Genomic DNA, 20002 nt, shown 5'->3' on the forward strand with positions numbered 1-20002 from the left:
GAGACAGAATTTCCAGCAAGACTGCCGGCAGTCCTACTCAGCACGAGGTGTGGAGTAACCCTGGCATCCCATGGACTAGAAAGGTTAGGATCAATCTGTATGAAACTTGGAGGCATTACGTCCAAGTCTGCTGCTGAGCAGGCCAGCTCCGCCCTCCAACAGCCCCACCCTCCCCCTCCCCTCCTCCCACCTTCTTTACCGAGAAGCTCCCTGTGAGGGTGCTTCAGTACATTCAAGGGGGGACACCTGGAGAGCACAGCCTGAAGGTAGGGGAGCATCTCAGGAGGGAAGTGCTCCTTGCCCGTCTGGACCAAGAGGGGTGCTCCCTGGAGCTCGTCTGGATTTCGCCTCTTTCCCTCATTTTAGAAACTGCCTTTTCCGAATGTTACAGGCTTTTTAGCAGCTTTTCAGAGTACTCTGCTTGGAGGAGACTTCTGCTTGGCTCCTGGGCCTATAGCTCTCAGTAAAGGGTCTGTCTGAAGATCAGCACCAGGAAGGCCAAAGAAAATCAGGTTTTTTCAGGGAATGCTTAAAAAATAATCTTAGGTTCAGATTTATTTCTGTACTATTTAATAGAAAAGAACCTGTTTTCATTGTGTCGTAAACATATTGAATAAGCACGTGGGAAACTGCTCCTTCCCTCTCTTTGACCCCGTGTCTCTCTGGTTTTTGTTTGCAATCTCCAGAGGGACTCGTGCCAGTACTGGTGCTGTTGTTGGCTGGCTCCGCGAACGGGCAATAGTTTATCACTCTGTAATAAATTCAGTAAAAGGGAGATTATCTCCAGTGTTGTTTTAACTCCTGCTCACCACTGAGCCTTGGAAATCATCACTCCTTTCCCCCCAGGATTTTAAGATACATTTTTCTACATTTGCTTCACAAGTAAAGATTGGCAGGCTTCTGTTCTGTGGGAGCTGTTAAAGGCAGAAGGAAAGGGATGTGAGGAACAGCAGAGCTGCACACATAAACCGTTCGATTTTAAGGCTCAGTACAGATTTTTTAAAAATCGTTAGGAAACAAGCTGCCTGTGTGGCTTTTGAAAAATATCAGTCAGCTTATTCAGAGGTAGAATTATGTAATTTTCTAATCTCTCACATCTCTCGGGTGCTTTGTTCACCATCAAACTATTTTGATAGCCAGTATCTTCCAGGAGAAATTAGCAAGAGCTTCATTTAAGTCAAGATTTTTTTAAACTGCAGGTCATAGTTTATTAGTGCCTGTAAAATCAGTTTGGTGGGTCACAGCCTTGCATTAAAAAAAAGAGAAAAGGTTAGAAAATATCCTTGTTTTTCTAGCAACATGAATGCTTTCTGGCCCTATTGTTTGAATGTGTACATTTACATATGATTGTGTATATGTGTATATCAGGTCACCATGCAAAATGCATTTCTTACTAGGAGTTGTGATCAAAAAAGTCTGAGAGCCTCTTATGTTCCCTGAGGACCTGGACATACTGGCTCCCTAATGGTCCAACCTCGAGTTGTCAGTGCTCTTAATATGTAGCTCGTCTTTTCCTATTGATTGTCCCTGTTGACGCAAATAATCAATAAACAATCTATAATAAAGGAGAGAAGAGAGTTTTATTTGAGCCAAACTGAGGGCTATAGTCCAGGACAGCCTCTCAGTAGCTCTGAGGAGCTGCTCTGGAGAAGCATGGTTTTCAGCACAGTTTTATATCCTGTCAGAACAAAGAATATACACCAAACATGACAGAGGTACATCCCTTCAAGCTTTCAAAAGAGACAGATTAGCAGCTACACTGCAAGGCAGCATGACCTTGGCATCTGAGAAGGGAACTTATCTTTGAAGGGGAACTAGCATGGGTGTCATAGGAAGGGAGGCATTTACCCCTGTTTTCAAGTGGAAATTCTTCTGGATACTCTGCATTTTTTTTTTTTTTTTTTTTTTTTTTTGGCCATGCCACATAGCTTACAGAATCTTAGTTGCCCGAGCAGGGCTTGAACCCGGGCCCCAGCAATGAAAGTGCCAAGTCCTAACCACTGGACCCCTAGGGAATTCCCTGGATATTGCATTCTTTTCTTTAGTGGTTAAAGCAGTTGTACAATGTATGATAAACAGGCCATAAGACAGGCTGTTCTAGTTAACATAAACTTCAGGCCAAATCATGTATAAGCCAGAATGACTTACCCATACCTCAGTATGTGAAAATTTCTTCCATCATCCTGAATGCCTGTTGTGCCCTCAGCCTAATGCCATGTTATGGTTTCCTATAACCTGACACATTTTTAATTAAACGTTTGCTGATACATATACCTCAACTTCCTCTTCTCTTCTTGTTCAAGAAGTAATTTTGACAATTTATTGTCATTTTACTTTAAATTAAAAGCCCATTCCCATTTTGACCACAGAACTGCAGAAGGACACATTAGCCGTGACTGATTTCCCCTTCCTGGTAGAATGAATTGAACCTTTTGTCACCAAGAAATGTCACTCTTCATCTCTGGTAATGCCTTTGCCAGAGTCCACTTTGTAGGATAGTAGCGTACCCATACAGCTATCATTTGGTTAGTGTTTGTAGAGTGTGTCTTTTCATATGTATATACATAATGTGTGTGTACATAATTTTATGTATGATGTGTAAATAATTTTATATATATTTAAGCAGGTATCTTTATATATATTTCTATAGCTTTATATATTTAAGGTGTATCTGTTTTTAGCAGGATATAGTTGACTTTTCTGTTTTTAAATCTAGACTAAAATTTTTTGATTTTATTTTTTATAAATGTATTTATTTATTTATTTATTTATTTATTTATTTATTTATTTATTTTTGGCTGTGTTGAGTCTTTGTTGATGCACGCGGGCTTCCTCTAGTTGCAGCGAGCGGGGGCTACTCTTCGTTGCAGTGCACAGGCTTCTCATTGCGGTGGCTCCTCTTGTTGCAGAGCACGGGCTCTATGCGCGCAGGCTTCAGTAGCTGTGGCACACGGGCTCTAGAGCACAGGCTCAGTAGTGGTGGCGCACGGGCTTAGTTGCTCCACGGCATGTGGGATCTTCCCGGACCAGGGCTCGAACCCGTGTCCCCTGCATTGGCAGGTGGATTCTTAACCACTGAGCCACCAGAGACATCCCCAAAATTGGTGACTTTAATTGAAGTATCAAGTCTTTTTATAGTTGGTATAATAATTGACATATTTGAGTTTAAATCTACCACCCTGTTTCTTTTTTGTTTTTTCCCCCATTTCTTTTTTACACCTTCCTTTTTTTCTCCTGCATTGCCACCTTTTAGATTGATTAACAGTTTTACTACCCTTCCTCCCCTTCTTTTGGCTTGTTAACTATGTGTTCTTTTCCTACACTGGAGTGGCTACCCAGAGCCATGGTCTCCTTGTGTTTTCTGTTAAAGGCCAGGCAGTGAACACTTAAGCCTCTGTGAGCCACATAAAGCCTCTGTTGTTTATTCTTCTTTATCTTCTGTTACAGCCCTTTAAAATTATAAGGCTTGTTATTAGCTTTCAAGCCATACAAAAAATAGGCTGCTGGCTGGATTTGGCCCGAGGGCCATAGTTTTGGCAACCCCTGGCTTATTAAAGTCTAATATAAATTAGTACTTTTACCACTTTCCAGGTGATGGCAAGGACCTTAGAACAATTAACTTCGTTTACTCACTTCCTTAATTGTATACAATTACTGTCATATATTTTAACTCTCCATATATTATCATCTCCATAAACATTATTAATATTCTATAGAGTTAATACTTATTTTTACCCACATATTTACATCTTCTATTGTCTTTCATTCCTTCCTGCACCTCAGAGCTTCCATCTGAGATCATTTTTCTTTATTCCCTTTAGTGCAGGTTTGCCAGTGAAAAGTTATATTTTTATTGTTTGAAAACGCTGTAATTTCCCCTTCATTTGTTTTTACATTTTTTAAAAATTATTTATTTATTTTTGGCTGCGTTGGGTCTTTGCTGCTGCACGCAGGCTTTCTCTAGTTGTGGCGAGTGGGGGCTACTCTTTGTCGCAGTGCGCGGGCTTCTTATTGCAGTGGCTTCTCTTGTGCAGCACAAGCTCTAGGTGCGTGGGCTCCAGTAGTTGTGGTGCGCGGGCTCAGTAGTTGTGGCTTGCAGGCTCAGTAGTTGTGGCTCGCAGTCTCAGTGGTTGTGGCTCATGGGCTTAGTTGCTCCACAGCATGTGGGATCTTCCCAGACCCGGGCTCAAACCCATGTCCCCAGCATTGGCAGGTGGATTCTTAACCACTGCGCCACCAGGGAAGCCCTTGTTTTTACATTTTTAAATTGACATTGTTGAAATATAGCTTACATTCAATAAAATGAACTCACTTTAAGTATATAGTTTGATGAGTCTTGACAGCTTTATACACCCATGGGACCACCATCACACTCAAAATATGTCCTGAAAGTTCCCTTGTACCTCATCCCAGTTAATCCCCCACCCTAGCCCCCAGACCCAAACAACCATTGATCTGCTTTTTCTCATACATTAGATTTATCTTTTCTAGAGCTTCAGATAAATAGAAGATGATACTGTATTCTTTTGTGTCTGAAGAATGGAATGGCTGGGTGGTGTGACAGGTGTGTGTTTAACTTTATCAGAAACTTCCCAGCTCAGCATTCGCCCCAGTCATGTGTGAGTGGCCAGATGTTCTGCATCCCCGTTGATACTTGGTGTTCTTAGTCCCTTTAATCTTAGCTGTCTAATGGGTGTGTGATGCTGTGTCCTGAGGCTTTAACTAGCATTTGCCTAGTGACTAATGGTGCTAAGTGGCTCTTCATGTGCTATTGGCCATTAATTTATATTCTTTAATAAAATGTATATTCATGTCTCTTGCCAACTTTTTAATTGTGTTGTTTGTCTTCAAGAGACCTTTACATATTTTGGATATAAGTCATTGTCAGATCTACATCTTGTGAATATTTTTGGTCAGTCTGACTTTTGTTTTCATTTTCACAGCACTCTCCTAAAGACCAGGAGTTTTTCATTTGGATAAAATCCGACCTAATAGTTTTTTCTTTTATGATTTATACTTTTGTGCCCCACCTAAGAAATCTTTGCGTACCCCAGGGTAGTGAAGATTTTCTCCTAAAACTGTTATAGTTTTAACTTTTATGTTTAAGTTTATTGTCCGCTTCAAGTTAACTTTTATACATGACGTGCAGTGAGTCAAGGGTCAGTTTTTTCTGTATGGATGTACATTTGTTCCCACACCATCATGGAAATAAAGTCTTTTTCCCATTAAATTACTTTGGTACCTTTGACAAAAATCATTTGAATGTAATTGTGTAGTCCTTTTGCTTTGTCCTATGACATAGATCTCTATGTCTATCCTTATGCCAGAACCACACTGTCTTGATCATTGTAGCTTTACTGGAAATCTGTTCCCTTTCAAAATGGTTTTGGCTATTCTAGCTCCTTGCATTTCCATGTCAATTTTAGAATCAGCTCATCAGTTTCTAACAAGCCTGCTGGGATTTGTACTGTGATTGTGTTGCATGTGTAGACCAATTTGAGGAGAATTCTTGTCTTAACAATACTGAGTCTTCTGCCATTAGCGTGGTGTGTCTCCCCAGTTAAGTCTTTTAAAAATTTATTGCAGCAATACTTTGTAGTTTGTTGTTGTTGTTTACTTTTCATTTTAATCCCATGAATTCAGCAAATGGCATCAAACATCTCTGACTGTGACAAATGCAGTATAAAGTGAAGTTCTCTGTTGAGGGGAGTGGTCAGAGCTGTTCAAGGGGATTACGAGGGGATACATCTTACAACGAGGAAGTCAGGGACAGATGCTTCGAGGTCACTGTGTGAGAGCAGGGGAGATCCTCAGGCCTCTGCCTGGTTCTGGTCAGAGGTCTGGTCAGTGAGATCAGGATTGGGTGTCCAGAGAGAAGCTTTCGGTCAACAGTGCATGTCAGATGCCCAGGAGGACATTAACCCCCATCATGTAGTGATGCTGGACCAGATCTTCCTCTTTTGTTGCTGACTGTTGTATTTAGTTTCTGGAATTTTAAGTACTGCAGAGAAGTGACGGAGGCTGCAGGCATCTGCTGGACATTGAGGCATTTCACCTGTATCACCATCATTACTGGACATTCTTGTTGTAGTTCACTGGGTATCCTCCCAACAGTTCTTTCTTTTCTTTTTTCTTTGGCCTCGCTGCACAGCTTGTGGGATCTTAGTTCCCTGACAAGGGACCTTTCTTGAGAGTCAGTTTATTGTTAGAGCTGTATGTGCATCTACCTGAGTACCTACTATATATCAGCCATTGTGCTTCACGTACATCATCTCATTTAACTTAATCCAAAAAAGTGGGTCCTTATTGGCGTTTTCAAGGGATGGAGCATAAAAGAAGTAGAGTCATACAATAGTAAGTAAAAGTTCAAGAACCAAACCCAAACTTTATAGCTCCTAACTTGTGTTTTTAACTGTGGTATATTCCATTCTACCCTTTTCTAGTTCTTGGAGTCCTCAGTCTAATTTAGATATTTATTCATGGTTTTTCTGTAGCACTAAGTGGGTTCATCTACCATGATCATTATCACATACTGACTTAGTTGTCTTGATGCTTTGTAGTTTTAACTGTATATATTTTGCAAATAGTTTGTTAAATTAATTTCAGTTTTTATATTGTTCAATGATAGCATGTAGAAATGCATTTGATTTTTGTATAATAGCCTCATTTTTCTAACTATGCTAAACTCACTAATTAGTTCTGATACCTGTTTTATAGATTCCTTAAGATCTTCTATGTATATAATTGTGTCATCTGCAAATAAATACAATTTTACTTCTTCCTTTCATATCTTTATGTCTTTAATTCCTTTTTCTTGCTTTACTGCACTGGCTAATGCCTCCACTACAAAGTTAAATAGAAGTGATGAAACTGGGCCTCCAAGCTGTGATCCTAATTAAGGATCAGTTAGGGGAAAACATTTTATCTTATATCACTAAGGGTAATGTGAGTTGTGAATTTTTCATAGATATCCTTTATCAGGTTGAGGAAGTTGTCTTTTGTATATAGTAGTTTCCTGAGAGTTTTTATCATGAACAGGTGTTGAAATTTATCAAATGCTTTTTCTACATCTGTTAAGATAATAATTTATTCTCCTTTGTTCTGTTAATAGTTTCATTACATTATTGATGTTCAAATGTTAAACAAACCTTGCATTCCTGTGATTAACCCCATTTGATCATGGTGTATTACCCTTTGATATACTGCTGGATTTGACTTACTAATGTTTTATTAAAGATTTATGCACCTGTATTCTGAGGGGTAATGATTTTCTCTATAATCCAGTGGGGTGCAGCCACACCCTCTCCAGCAAGATCTAAGTCTTAGCCTTGGGTGGGGCCTCTTCCAAATTTGCTCCTTCTTTGGGTGTACTCCCTGAGCTGAAGAGGTAGTAGCTACTCCCTACAGATACCAATCCTGTCTTTTTTAGAGTTCTTTTTGTCCTTCTTAGTAGTTAGTTAATCTCCATATTTTAGTTAAAGCATTTAATATTAAATTTTCTCTGCTTAATTTACTGGCATGGTTTTTGTCTCCTGACGAGACCCTTGCTAATACATGTTCCCTGGAAAGTTATATGCATTTTTTCCTCTGACTATTTTTAGGAAGTTCTCTTTGTCTTGGATTTTGGCGGTTTTATTTTGATGTGCCTATGTGGGCATTACTTGTATTTGTCCTGCTTTATGACTATAGCATTTCTTCAACCTGAGTGCTATAGACTGAATTATGGCCCCCAGGAAGAGCGTCCTCACCAGAACCTGACCATGCTGGCACCCTGATCTTGGACTTGTAGTCTCCAGAACTGTGAAGAAATAAATTTCAGTTGGTTAAGCCACCCAGTCTATGGTATTTTGTTACGACAGCCTGAGCTCACTAGACACTGTGCCTTGATGTCTTTCATCAGTTGTAGAAAATTCTGAGCCATCGTATTTTTTTTTTAAAGAGTGACTCCTTTTTTGCATTATTTAAATGCTTTTTTTAAATTTATTTATTTAAATATTTATTTATTTATTTAGGCTGTGCCAGGGCTTAGTTGAGGCATGCGGGATCTTCGTTGCGGCATGCAGGATCTTTAGTTGCGGCATGTGGACTCCTAGTTGCGGCATGGGGACTTTTAGTTGCGGCGTGCATGCAGGATCTCATTCCCCAACCAGGGATCGAACCCGGGCCCCCTGCATTGGGAGTGTGGAGCCCACCCACTGGACCACCAGGGAAGTCCCTGAGCCATTGTGTTTTTGAATATTGCTTCTATTCCATTTTCTCTTTTGGGGACGCCAGTATGTACATCTTAGGTCTTTTCACAATATCCACTGTTTCTTATGTATTTTTTTCTTATGTCCCAATCTCTTGTCTCTTTTGCTTAATTTTGAGTATTTTTTTTTCTGAACTGTCTTCCATATCTCTCTTCAGTGTTGTCTGATCTGCTGTTCAGCCCATCTATTGAGTTTTTAAATTTAATATACTGTATTGTTAAGTTCTTGAGGTTCCCGGATTTCCAGAGTTTATTTCATAGTTTCCAGTTCTCTGCCAGAGTTTTCCATCCTGTGCATTAATTCTGTGAACATATTAAGTAAAATTATTTTGAAGTTGGTGTCTGATATTGCCAATATCTGAATCCTGTGTCCATCTCTTTCTCTTGTCAGTTGTTTTTCTTGGTTTTAAACCTAGAAATGCCTGGCGGTGTTTTGTTTGTTTTTTTGTTTGGAGTTTTTTTGACGTATAGTTGATTTACAATATTATATTATTTTCAGGTGTACAACATAGTGATTCAAAATTATTATCGATTATATTCCATTTATATTTATTATAAATGCTTGGTTATTTTTTACTGAATGTTGCAAATTGAAAATGGAAATTGTACAGAAATCTGGGATGATTTGAGGCTGTGAGGTCTGTGTTATTTGTGGTTCATCCTTTGCACCCAGCTCCAAGACTGGGGGTTTTACCTGAGCTCCATCTCCTTGGTGGGCCCTCAGTTTTTGTTCTCCAGCCTGTGAGTCTGCCAAGCTCAGCTTAGGCTCTCTGCCTCTCAGAGTTGCCAGGTAACTCTGGGACAAATGGAGCCCCAGGTGCCGGCTCAAGCCTGGGGCTTTTCTCTCTCAGGTTTCTGGTTGTTCTCAGTGGGAGAATGATCTGAGTCACCTCACCTGCCATTGCCAGGAGGTCTTCTAAACCCTAAGAGAGTAATTGAACCGTGCGCCCCAGGCTTTGCAGATGTAATTTAGGGCCCGGCTGACTCAGCACTAAGATAGCATCCCAGTGGCTGCACAGTTGAGTGTCTCTGGGTGAGTGTTGAGAGCTGAGTGCATCGTCCACAGGCTTTCTACATTTAAACAAGTGTGGCTACATTTCCAGCCAGGCTTTCTTACTGCGTGTTTCTCATTTCCTTCTTCCTGACTACTCAGACGTAGTCCTGCAGTCCAGTTAAAGGGGGACTCTTCTGTAAAACTGCAAACCATTCAGGCTGCAAACAAACCATATCACACTTTATAAACTGCAGGTTCCATACACACTGAAATGGACTTGGATGATCATCACTTGAAATCTGTGAATGGCTAGAAAAAAGCCATTGTGTAATAGGAAATACAGATAATATTAGTGTTGAATTGTACACAATTTTAAATAAAGAGACATTAGAAAGAAGTCTTATAGAGATGTGGCTTGGTCCAGTTGAGCAGAATGTCAGCATATGAAGAAATATGTCCCAAAATGTACTATCTAGGGCAGAAGTTCCCAACCTTCATTTATGTCAAGTAGTTTTCTTTTCCCACTCAGCTGAATTTTTAGAATGATTGAGATTGTGTGTGTCCACGCGCGCACACATCTGGTTTCAGTATAGCATTAACTGATTGAGAAAATGTACCTGCACACATATTCAGGGACTCCTTTTGGTGACATCATGAGCACTGTCCCTTACCCCACAGGTTGAGAACCCTGGTCTAGTTTATCTGGCTTTGTCTAATCAAATATCTAACCAGTATATACGGACCTGGATATTCGAAAGAATTATTTTTTTAAAAAATTGCTGGGGATTTCCCTGGTGGTCCAGTGGGTAAGACTCCACGCTCCCAATGCAGGGGGCCCAGGGTTCGATCCCTGTTTGGGGAACAAATCCCACATGCATGCCGCAACTAAGAGTTTGCATGCCGCCACTAAGAATCCGCATGCAGCAACTAAAAAAAGATCCCACATGCCACAACAAAGAACCCGCGTGCTACAACTAAGACCTGGCACAGCTAAAATATAAATAAATGAGTGAATGAATGAATTTTTTTTAAATTGCTGGGTTTGCCTCCCCATTTTCTTAGTCACAGAGCATTTCTAAGTAATGAATTATTTGCATTAAGTAAATGAATTAGCCCAAAGTTCTCTGCACCATCATTTTCATAAAGCCATTTAAAGCAGACAGAGTAAAAGTGCATCCTCCTTTATTTGAACTGAATATGAGATGATGTAAATTCATAAAACATGAAGTTTTCAAATGTTTTCCCTTTTCGGGTAAACTTGCTTGGCTTCCCTCTTATTAAAAAAAAGTTTCATTTTTCTTTATTATGCAAGTAGCGTGTTTTCAGCATATATATTATTAAATACAGATAAGCAAAAAGAATTAAAATCATCCATAATCTCCACCATGCCAAGATAATTGTTGTTACTACTTTGGTGCAGACCCTCCCAGACTTTTTTCCTAAGTGTATTGGTGGATGTTTTTAACAAAAATGTAGCATGTCTTTTCATATTGTTATTTCAGTGCATTTAAAATTATTTGATTTTGTGCATAAAGAGATATCTGAAGGAATGGTCACCAAAATGTTTCTACTGGTTCTTAGATGGTGAAATTTGGGATGATTTGTGTTATCTTCTTATCACTTGAGTATTTTTAGTGAGTTTGTGTCATTTTCTTGGAAACCATAGTTTTTCATTTAGCATTTTATTTACACAGAGCTGTGATCATGCAGCAAGAATCCATCCACTCACTCATCAAATATGTATCTGTTTTGCATTAGATGCTATGGGTGAACACTAGGTTAGCACGAGGAAGCACGTGGGCCTGCCGTCCAAGAGCCCCGAGCCTAGTGGGAGACGTAGCCCGGGCACCAGCTGTCGTTTACGGAATTCTGTGGGGGCCTCAGAGCAGAACCTGAAAGCCTGGGGGGACCCCTGGGCCAGGGAGGCAGGAGGGCGTCTGCGCAGGTCTGGAGGCACGTGAGCTGTTTGAGGAGGACAAGTTCCGTGTAGCTAGACATCGGCGTGTTGGCGAGAGAGGAAGCTGGGGAGACACAGAAAGTAACGAACGGAGGTGAGGACAGGCAGGGTGAGACATCTACCCCAGACCATGGTGCTGGCTGGTTGATGGGGGCAGACACAGAGACAAGGGACACAAGCTTATTGGGGAGAAGCACGGGAGGGAGGCGAAGAAGTCGCGGCCATGATGCTGAGCTGCGGAGCACAGGCCGCCTGTGGAGGCCCCGCACTTCTGGCCCGGGGATCACCAGCTGGGGCCAGCCTGACGGCTGAGACGGGCTCGTCTCCCAGCTGCACGGTGTACCCGACCATACTCCTCCCGCTGAGCAGCCAGCCCCTCTTGGGGGGTCTGGGCGGTGCCCCTCCATGTCAGTCCCTCCACCACACGGGGTTCAGGGAGCTGCTGGCCAAGTGGGAGCAAATGTTCTTAAGTAGGGAAGTAACATGAGTCAGATGTGTGGGCTGTGAGCTCGTGCATGTGCTCAGCACTCCACCAGACTCTGTGAAGAGACTGATTTACATCGAGGAAAGTAAGTCATTGCCTACAAGGAATTTATTACCTAGTTACACAGATAATTAACATGCATGGAGCAACACTGAATAAATAAAAAGAAAAGTAAGCAGTCGGTGGGCTGCCAAAGAAATCCCGAGGGAGATGCAGTTGAAAAGGACCTGAGCAAAGGCTGTTGTGGTCAAGACATCTTCATGGACAGGGAAGTTGGGCTTCGCTTGTGAAGACTGAGCCAGAACCAGCCCAAGGCAGGTGGGAGGCTGTTCCAAGTGGGCAAATGAGAGGAGACTGAGTTTGATATTTTTGTCCAACTGCGAGGTAATGGACCCAACCAGAGGGAACTAGTTTCAAAGTTTATTGTGTCAAGTTGATGGCTTTGAAGCCAAGTGGAAACTTTCTACCCAACTCCACTGGCAGTGTTTTCGCCCTTGCTCCTCAGAGGCCTCGCGGTGGCCCATCGGGGGAGGCGTGGGCCACTGGGAAGCTGGTGGCTCCCAGCCCCCACCCCTCCAGCCAGAGGAACTCTGCTTTCCTTTATTCCAAGTGAGATTTTGTTGAAATAGAACTATTTGAAACCACTGCAGCAGTAGGCAGAGAACCCTGTAGATTTTTGAACAAAGGTATACCGGGGGCCGTCACCCTGCCTAGTATGAATTGGATCAAGAAGGCCATTGAGGATACCTTTGCAGTGGGAGTGGTTACCAAAAAACAGTGGAAGAGGTGCCTTGCAAGAAGCAGGAAACACGAGCTACACTTGGGGAAGAGATGAGTGGGCCCTGTCTCTGAGGGTTCGAGCTCTGATGGAAGAGAATCCACGGGGACTCTTGGAGCGAGGACACATGCTACAGGGGAGAAGAAGATGGCAGTAATGAGGATGAGCTTGATTTTAGACATGTTAAATTTGAGCTGTGAAGACAGCAAGCAAGGGGTGAAGGCAGACACCTCAGGTTGGGTCATCTTGTAAGATCCAGAAGCAGAGTCGCCATTGCTGGAGTCAGGCTCCACACAGTGGGCAGTGCTGGAAGCTGTAGGTGAACCCAGATGTCGGGGGAGGTGAGAATAAATCCAACGGCAGACAGCGGTGATGAGGAGTTTGAGGAGGTGGCATGCATTTTCCAAGGAAGTGTCTGCTGGCTCTCTGCTGCATCTTCTTTGGAAGTGCTATCCACTTTATTTTGGTCCCCATTTTGCATATGAGGTTAACCTGGGTGACTCAGAGCAGAGAAACAAGACGCCAGAAGTTACCCAGACATGCACAGCTGGGACTAGAGTTCGTTTTTCTCATCTCCCAGTTCCATGATCTGTTCCTAAACTATAGCTTTTTGTGCTTTTCACATAGAAGTTAGTCCTTGATTAACACTGTGGGTTTAAATTTTAAAAGAACCACCTTGATTATTAATGAAATTGGGGGGAGGGTTAGGTGAAAGAAACTTGTGTAACGAAATGTGTCCTGAGCTTGACACTGTGCTGTGCCTTTCTTCGTGGCCCTGCATCGCTGACGCAGACGGCTTCCAGAGCGAGTTGGGTTTTGACGTCCTTAGGATCAACTACAGAAAGGAAAACGGAAACAAGTAGTTTCTGAAGTGACTTAATTCTTTTTTTTTTTTTTTTTGAAGTGACTTAATTCTAAATGACGTGAAAAGGGAGGGAAGTGGGACTCACTTCCACCTTTGTCATCCCAGGCTGCCAAATGCAGATGGGTCTTGCAATGATTGGTTGATTAATCACTTTGAATGGTTCCCAGGTCTGTCTGAAATCCGTCGGGCAGATGGCTTGGTCTGTGGTTTCATGATGAGCTTTAGTGAAAGACATCAGTAGAATTTTCAGGAGATCATAGTGGGAGTCTTAGTTTTGCATTTATCTGCCAGCGATCGTCACAAGATGAGGATTTTAAAAACACACCTAAATGCACACTGACCTCCGCCTGACAAGGAGTGGCCTCTGTTCCCTCCGATGGCTTGGCCGCAGTGCCGGCAGCAGGGCGGGGAGTCTCAGGAGCATCTCCTCACCGCTGGGGACGCAGCGGCCTTTCCCAAGGGTCAAACCCCAAGGAGCCAGCCGGGGCTGTGTTGCTTCACCTGACTCAAGGGGCACTGCACACACCCATGATGCGCTTGGTCCAGGTTTGGAAATAGACCTCAGCAGACCCTCCTTCTTCCAAGAACGCCGTCCTGTCACCACCAGCTGCCAGGGCGAGAGGCGGGTGAGTGGGCAGAGGCGTGGCAGCCAATGCTGACTGCGTGCAGATGTGAAGACAAGGAGAGTGTCGCTACTGCCTCACTGGGGGGCTTTCCTCCTGATCGGCTCTCCTTGCACGTGTTGTGTATAATTATGACGGCACGATATTTGTCCCGCTTCTTTACTTAAGGTTACAAAGCAGTCTTTTCCCCATATCATTAAAATATTCATAAACAACAGTTTAATAGCTTGTAGTTATTTCATTGTGGTTGTTCCATAATTAATCATTTCTCTATTATTGGTCACATAGGTAGTTTCTGACTTTTCACTGTTATAAATAAAACACTGCAAAACATACCTTGTTTCCACATTCTTCGTTTCTGGTTCAAGATTGATTCTTGGGAGCAGACTTACTGAGGAAAGGATACAGATGTTTTCTGTCCTTCGTGTGTCTGTCCTTTCCAGAAGGATTGTGCCAGCTCATACACCCAAGGCGTCGTATGTGAGTGGCCGCAAATTGAGCATCACTCAAAAGAGTGTCACCCGGTTGTCTGTTGCGTTTTTTCTTCCTGTGCTCGAATTTCCCCACGGGGGCCGGGGAAGCAAGCCCAGCTCCCCTCACACGCCCCACTGGGAGGCCTGTGATGCTGCTGGCCCACCTCTCACATCCTCACCGCTGGCATTTTCAGTCCAGCGATGCTGCGCCCAGGACTACGTGTGAATTTAAGAGGTGGAATCTAGGCCTGACTAGGTCTGTTTTGATGTTGAACAGGTGAAGGATTGTGTGGTGAAGAGCTGGGCCCACAGAGGTCTTCCCGTTGCCCTCGGCTTCTGGGAGGTGACCCGTGTCCTGCCCGACAGGAGTGTCTTGATTAGGGTGTGGGGCCCGTCCACTTGGAGGCTGAGAGCAAGGCTGTGGGGGGCTCCAGGGCCCCGGGGGCCTGCCTGGTCAGCAGAGCTCTGTGCCTGCTGTCACACGGGGGTGCCGGAGGGGCCCACCCGCTGCTCCTGTGCAGATGGGGAAGGGAAGAAAGTGAAGTGGAGGCTGAGTTTTAAGATGTGAGGTTAGACGTACAGGAGTCTCAAAGATCACGGCGAGGCAAGGAGGTCCTCCTGGCGTGGCCGAGCCTCCCCCCAACCCCCGTTTGACGCGTCGTCGTCCCCTCACCCCTTCTCTCCCCACCGCCTCCTGCCTGTGTCACCTGTTTCCATCTCCGTGACCGTTTCGTGTTCCCTAGGATCCCCGGGCGGCTGAACGACAGGAGGACCCCCCTGGGCGAGCTGAACTGGATCTTCACGGCCATCACGGACACCATCGCGTGGAACGTGCTTCCTCGGGGTGAGGCTGCCCGGCCGTGGGCTCGCGGGAAGGCTGCTGCCCCGGAGTCAGGAGACTCTGGCGCTGGCGTGTGAGAGAAGTCGAATGGGAGGACTGAGTTCCCCTCAGTGAAGAAACCTGAGGGGGTGGGCGGGAGAATGCAGGGGCCCCGAAGGTTCTGCGAGGATGAAGTGAATCGCGCATCAGGTCGAGAGCAGTGCTGCAGGGCGAGTTCAGAGAAGCGTCTGCTCGGGTCCTTAGTGTTTTCAGGGCAGATTCAGGGCTCATCTGCCTTCCTAGTCACACACCATCCATATTTCTTAAAACCCAATTACTACTATAGTATAAGACACGTTCATGTTTTTCTGTGACCGGTTGGTTGGGTTCTGCTGTTTGTTCACATTACGTGTGTCATGTAGGTGCTGCCAGTGGAGAATGTGCATGTTAGTTCCAACCTGCTTGTTGCAACTTCTGGTAGAAGGACAGTAAATTTGTATATTTGGCTTTAAATACTAGACGTGAGTCACTGAAGTCACCTTTTTATCTTTTCTCTGCCCTCAGATCTCTTCCAAAAGCTCTTCAGACAGGACCTGTTGGTGGCTAGTCTGTTTCGAAATTTTTTATTGGCGGAAAGGATCATGAGGTCGTATAACTGCACCCCCGTCAGCAGCCCACGCCTGCCCCCCACGTACATGCACGCCATGTGGTAAGTGTCTCTCCCCAGACCAGCATCAGGTTCTCTAAGGAGCATGGTTTTCCCGTTTCTGCGATAGTCCAAGTGTAAGGGAATTATCTGAACAAAATAGGAAGACGTGGCTCCGAACGTGGAGGCCTGAGTGGTGTACACAAGTTAATAAGGTCGACCCTCAGCTCTGCCTGAGTCCCCTGCAGAAGTGCAGGTGCCTCTAAGGGTCATCCAGGGCTGAGCGGGACCAGTGCCTACAGAGGCCCTGCAGTTCATAGCTCGGGACGGAGAGGGCCTGCGGGTGAGTTTCTGACTCTGTAGGGATTGGTATTGAGGAAAGAAACTGCCAGCTGAATTCATGAAGTGTATCCAAGATTGCTCCAGAGAATTAAAACTGTTGGGTTCATGACCAGTTAATTTGCATGCTTATTTCACACATATACACACGCTGTCACACACACACACCCACGAGTGTGATCTTTATGACGCTTGTATGTTGATTATAAATTTCCTTCAAAACTGGATTACTGGGACTTCCCTGGTGGTCCAGTGGTTAAGACTCTGCGCTTCCAATGCAGGGGGCCTGGGTTCAATCCCTGGTCAGGGAACTAGATCCCGCATGCTGCAACTAAGAGCCCACATGCCGTAACTAAAGATCCCACGTGCTGCAACGAAGATCCCACATACCAAACCAAGACCCGGCGCGGCCAAATAGATAAATAGATATTTAAAACAAAAACAAAAAAAAAAAAAACTGGATTACTGCTCCTTACACTACTGCTAGTAGTAAGTACAGTATGATAACAGCAGTAATAATGGAAATTGTTTTGAATCTAGACATTATATCTGAAGGCGTTTGGTTTCTTCCTGTTTCCTTGCTTTTGTGACACAAGCAGAATTTGAGGAAGTACTAAAATGGGGCAGTAGCAAAGGAAAATGTGTCTTAGTTATATCCAGAGAGAAATCCTAATACAAAATATTTAAAAAGAGTAATTCACTTAAGTTTAGCCCTAAAAACCATTCTATGGTGTATTTTCATGGTCAGGTTTATTTTGGGTAGTGATTTTTTTTTTTTTTTTTAGTATGTGCATGACCACTTTCCCCCGACTCTGTAAACCCAGAGAACTAAGAAGAAGGTGGTAAACTCACCTCCTCTCATCCACTCAAGGAAAATCAGGAATTAACATTCTTATCTGTGAGATAAATCAAGATGCACTATGCTGGCCAAGCACCAGACTATGAACAGAAATCAAGTTAAAACATGCCTCATCCATATCCTTTGGAAGAGCTTATAGAATAAACTAGAGAACAAGTTATGGAGAAACAGAGAAATAGGAGTAGACCGCACGAAGAGTCTCTGTGCAGCAGTTTAGATCCTGTGTGAACAGAGTGGCAGGACAGCAGACTCAGTTTCCTTCACTCCATGAAGATTAGAACTGGGGAGGTGGGGTTGAAAAGCCTCTCTCATGCTTAGGATAAATAATTAGAAAGAAAACCCACATTTCTGAAGGAGGAGATCCTCAAAACAGCCTTATCCTTTAAGTAAAGTGATGCCTTAAATCCTATTTTTTCTGAACCAGGTTTTTATAAAACATCTATTATTGAAAAGGAAAGAAAAAGAAAAAAGAGCTGAACAGGGTCAGTGCTGCGACTAGTCATGGATGGAAAACTAGTTAAGCCACAGGAAAAGGGCATCACACCAGCTGCCCAGTGTGAACGGCCTCCTGGGTGACTGGGGCCACTGGCCAAGCAATTCCCCCCAGGAGGAGGAAATACAGGGTGGACGCGAGGCGCCAGCTTTTAGCGAGAAGCGGCCTATGTCCTTCCCTCCATCTGCCCACCCCACCAAGTCCATGGGACAGTCTTCCTTCTTGTGCATGTTTCTCTAGATATAAAACTGCCTCCTCTAAGATGTGCTCAGCTGCAAAGAGTAAAAAACAACGTGTTGTCCCGGAGAAGAGAGTAAGGAGCACAGCCTGAGCAGAGAGCAGACAGAACAGACAGGGAACATGACAGCAGGAGAAGGGGACCCAGGGAGGAAGCATGCAGAGATGGCCGGTGCGGAACAGTCACACCTGTCTCTCTTCATCATCCCACAGATCTTTCTCTAGTATTGGCCTCTTAGAACATTTCTGAATTCTGGGATTTGTATAAGTGCTGTTTAATATAAGGTCCAAAGTCTAACAGCAGCGTCTCATAATCCCTCCCGTCTCTGTTACTGATACCTTTCCATGCCCTCCTCTAAAACTAGGAATATGGCCCTCTTGCCTGCGAGTTTAGCTCTCCATGAATCTCATAAAACAAATCCTCATTTGTATTTATTTGTTGTACAGAGAAACGTGAGCTAACACAGCAACCCACAGAGACCCAGATAAACATGTGGAAAGCCTCCCGGGTATCCCGGGGCGCATGGAATTGCTAGCAGTCATACATGCACCCTTGGGGTCTTTCTACTTCCCTGGTTCCAACCTCCCTGCGCATTCCAGGGCCCCTCTGCAGCTGATATGCACCCTGAAGACTTGAGTACAATCTAGTCCCTCCATCCTGCAAAGCGCACTGTCTGTGGCCTGATACCCTCCCCGCTCCCTTTTAGGCGAATCCTGGTTGTTGCACGTTGGGTTCTTTGGGAAGCGGACTCAGAGGTGGGGGTCAGCATTAGGATGCTGTGAGGGAGGGCTCTGGGGATCACAGCCCTGGACAGGGGGGCGGCCTGACCCCTGACCCAGCCTGGACCAGCACATTCCCAGCCGGCATTGTTGGAACCTGACATCTCCCGCTTCACTCCAGCCCCTGCTGCCCTGTCACTTTGCATCCACCCATTCCAGCTCAGGAGAGGGACTAAGCAGGTTGCTGAGGAAGAACCAAGGAACGGGACTGGTGAGACAGTCAGAGAGGCTTTGAAAAAGAATGCCGTTTGTCAGAATATTAGCTATAAAAGGGGAAACCGGGGAGAATCTCAGTACCTAACAGAATGCGGATGTAATTGAGATACATATATTTGAAAAAATGTAAGCCATCTTAAAACTTTGTTTGTGAAGATTATTTATTATTATACAAAATATATGTTAAATGACAAAAACAGAACACCAGACTGTATCAGCAGTATAATTACCTCTCTGTTATGCATGGGAAAAGGGCTGGATAGAATTATAACAAGATGCTAATGGTGCTAATATCAGGACAGGAGGATTGGAATGAGAATGCTCCCTTTTAAAAGTTGGTAGATATTACTTTTGTAATTAAAAATCTACATGTAGATGTTTTAAGCCTTTGAAACACTAAAAGCTATTTTTTAAAATTAAGTTATTAAGATTGAAGTCTCCCTTGTCAAAAATGCAAAACTGGAGACAGAAGAATCATTGTGTGCTTCTTTGCATGAAAAAAAATGTAACTAGTAGAATTCCCTGAGGTTTAGTACCTGCACTTGATCTCATTTGGTATTTTTTAAATGTTGTAGAAAGAACTCATTAAAATCCTGAGTTGGAAATCATTCACATGCATTAGACTCGTCCCATATTTGTTACTGTACAGCAAATGTACAGCAAACGGGATTGTTACTGAAACAACAGTTGCAGGGATAATTTAACAAGTAGTTGCATACTCACTATGCACAGGACACTGGGAGGCCTTGTAAAGAACATAAAAAGCCTTTCTAAAAAGGTATGAAATCATGCCTGAGTATTTATTGAGTATCAAGCACTGGCGACCCAGCCTGGACACACTGTGCGTTTCCAGGTGGGCGTCACGCCCTTGCACGTGGCCCTCGTGTCACTGCAGACACAGACTCAGGGTCAGACTATGTGGGGTCCTGGTATTGTGTCCAGCCGCCACATTTAACACGGCCCTCTGATTGGACCGTGCTACCATGTTGTAGATCTAGGGAGGAGAAAACTACTCAGGGTGGGTGATAACCTTTATTTCTTTACGACATCATGCAGAATTGTCTCATGCCAAGTCAGAGACCAGAAATACTTGGTATAAACACTGGGTCAGGCAGCTGTATAGGGCATGCAGCCACGTTGAGGGCCACTGACTTGGTTAAGATGGAAAGACTGCCACATGTTTTCCCTCC

At 43.9% G+C, this 20002-nt stretch overlaps 1 protein-coding gene across 2 annotated transcripts in view; it reads left to right on the forward strand.

Moving 5' to 3' along the window:
• Nucleotides 1-20002, forward strand: part of RPTOR (regulatory associated protein of MTOR complex 1) — a 353634-nt gene that overhangs the window by 240362 nt on the left and 93270 nt on the right. For both annotated transcript variants that reach the window (XM_068529624.1, XM_068529625.1), the window contains exons 8-9: nucleotides 15166-15266; nucleotides 15807-15951. In XM_068529624.1, the coding sequence (XP_068385725.1) occupies nucleotides 15166-15266; nucleotides 15807-15951 (246 nt within the window). The remainder of the gene's footprint in view (nucleotides 1-15165; nucleotides 15267-15806; nucleotides 15952-20002) is intronic.

The sequence above is a fragment of the Eschrichtius robustus genome, chromosome 20 (genome assembly GCF_028021215.1).
Source record: "Eschrichtius robustus isolate mEscRob2 chromosome 20, mEscRob2.pri, whole genome shotgun sequence".
Taxonomy (NCBI): Eukaryota; Metazoa; Chordata; class Mammalia; order Artiodactyla; family Eschrichtiidae; genus Eschrichtius; species Eschrichtius robustus.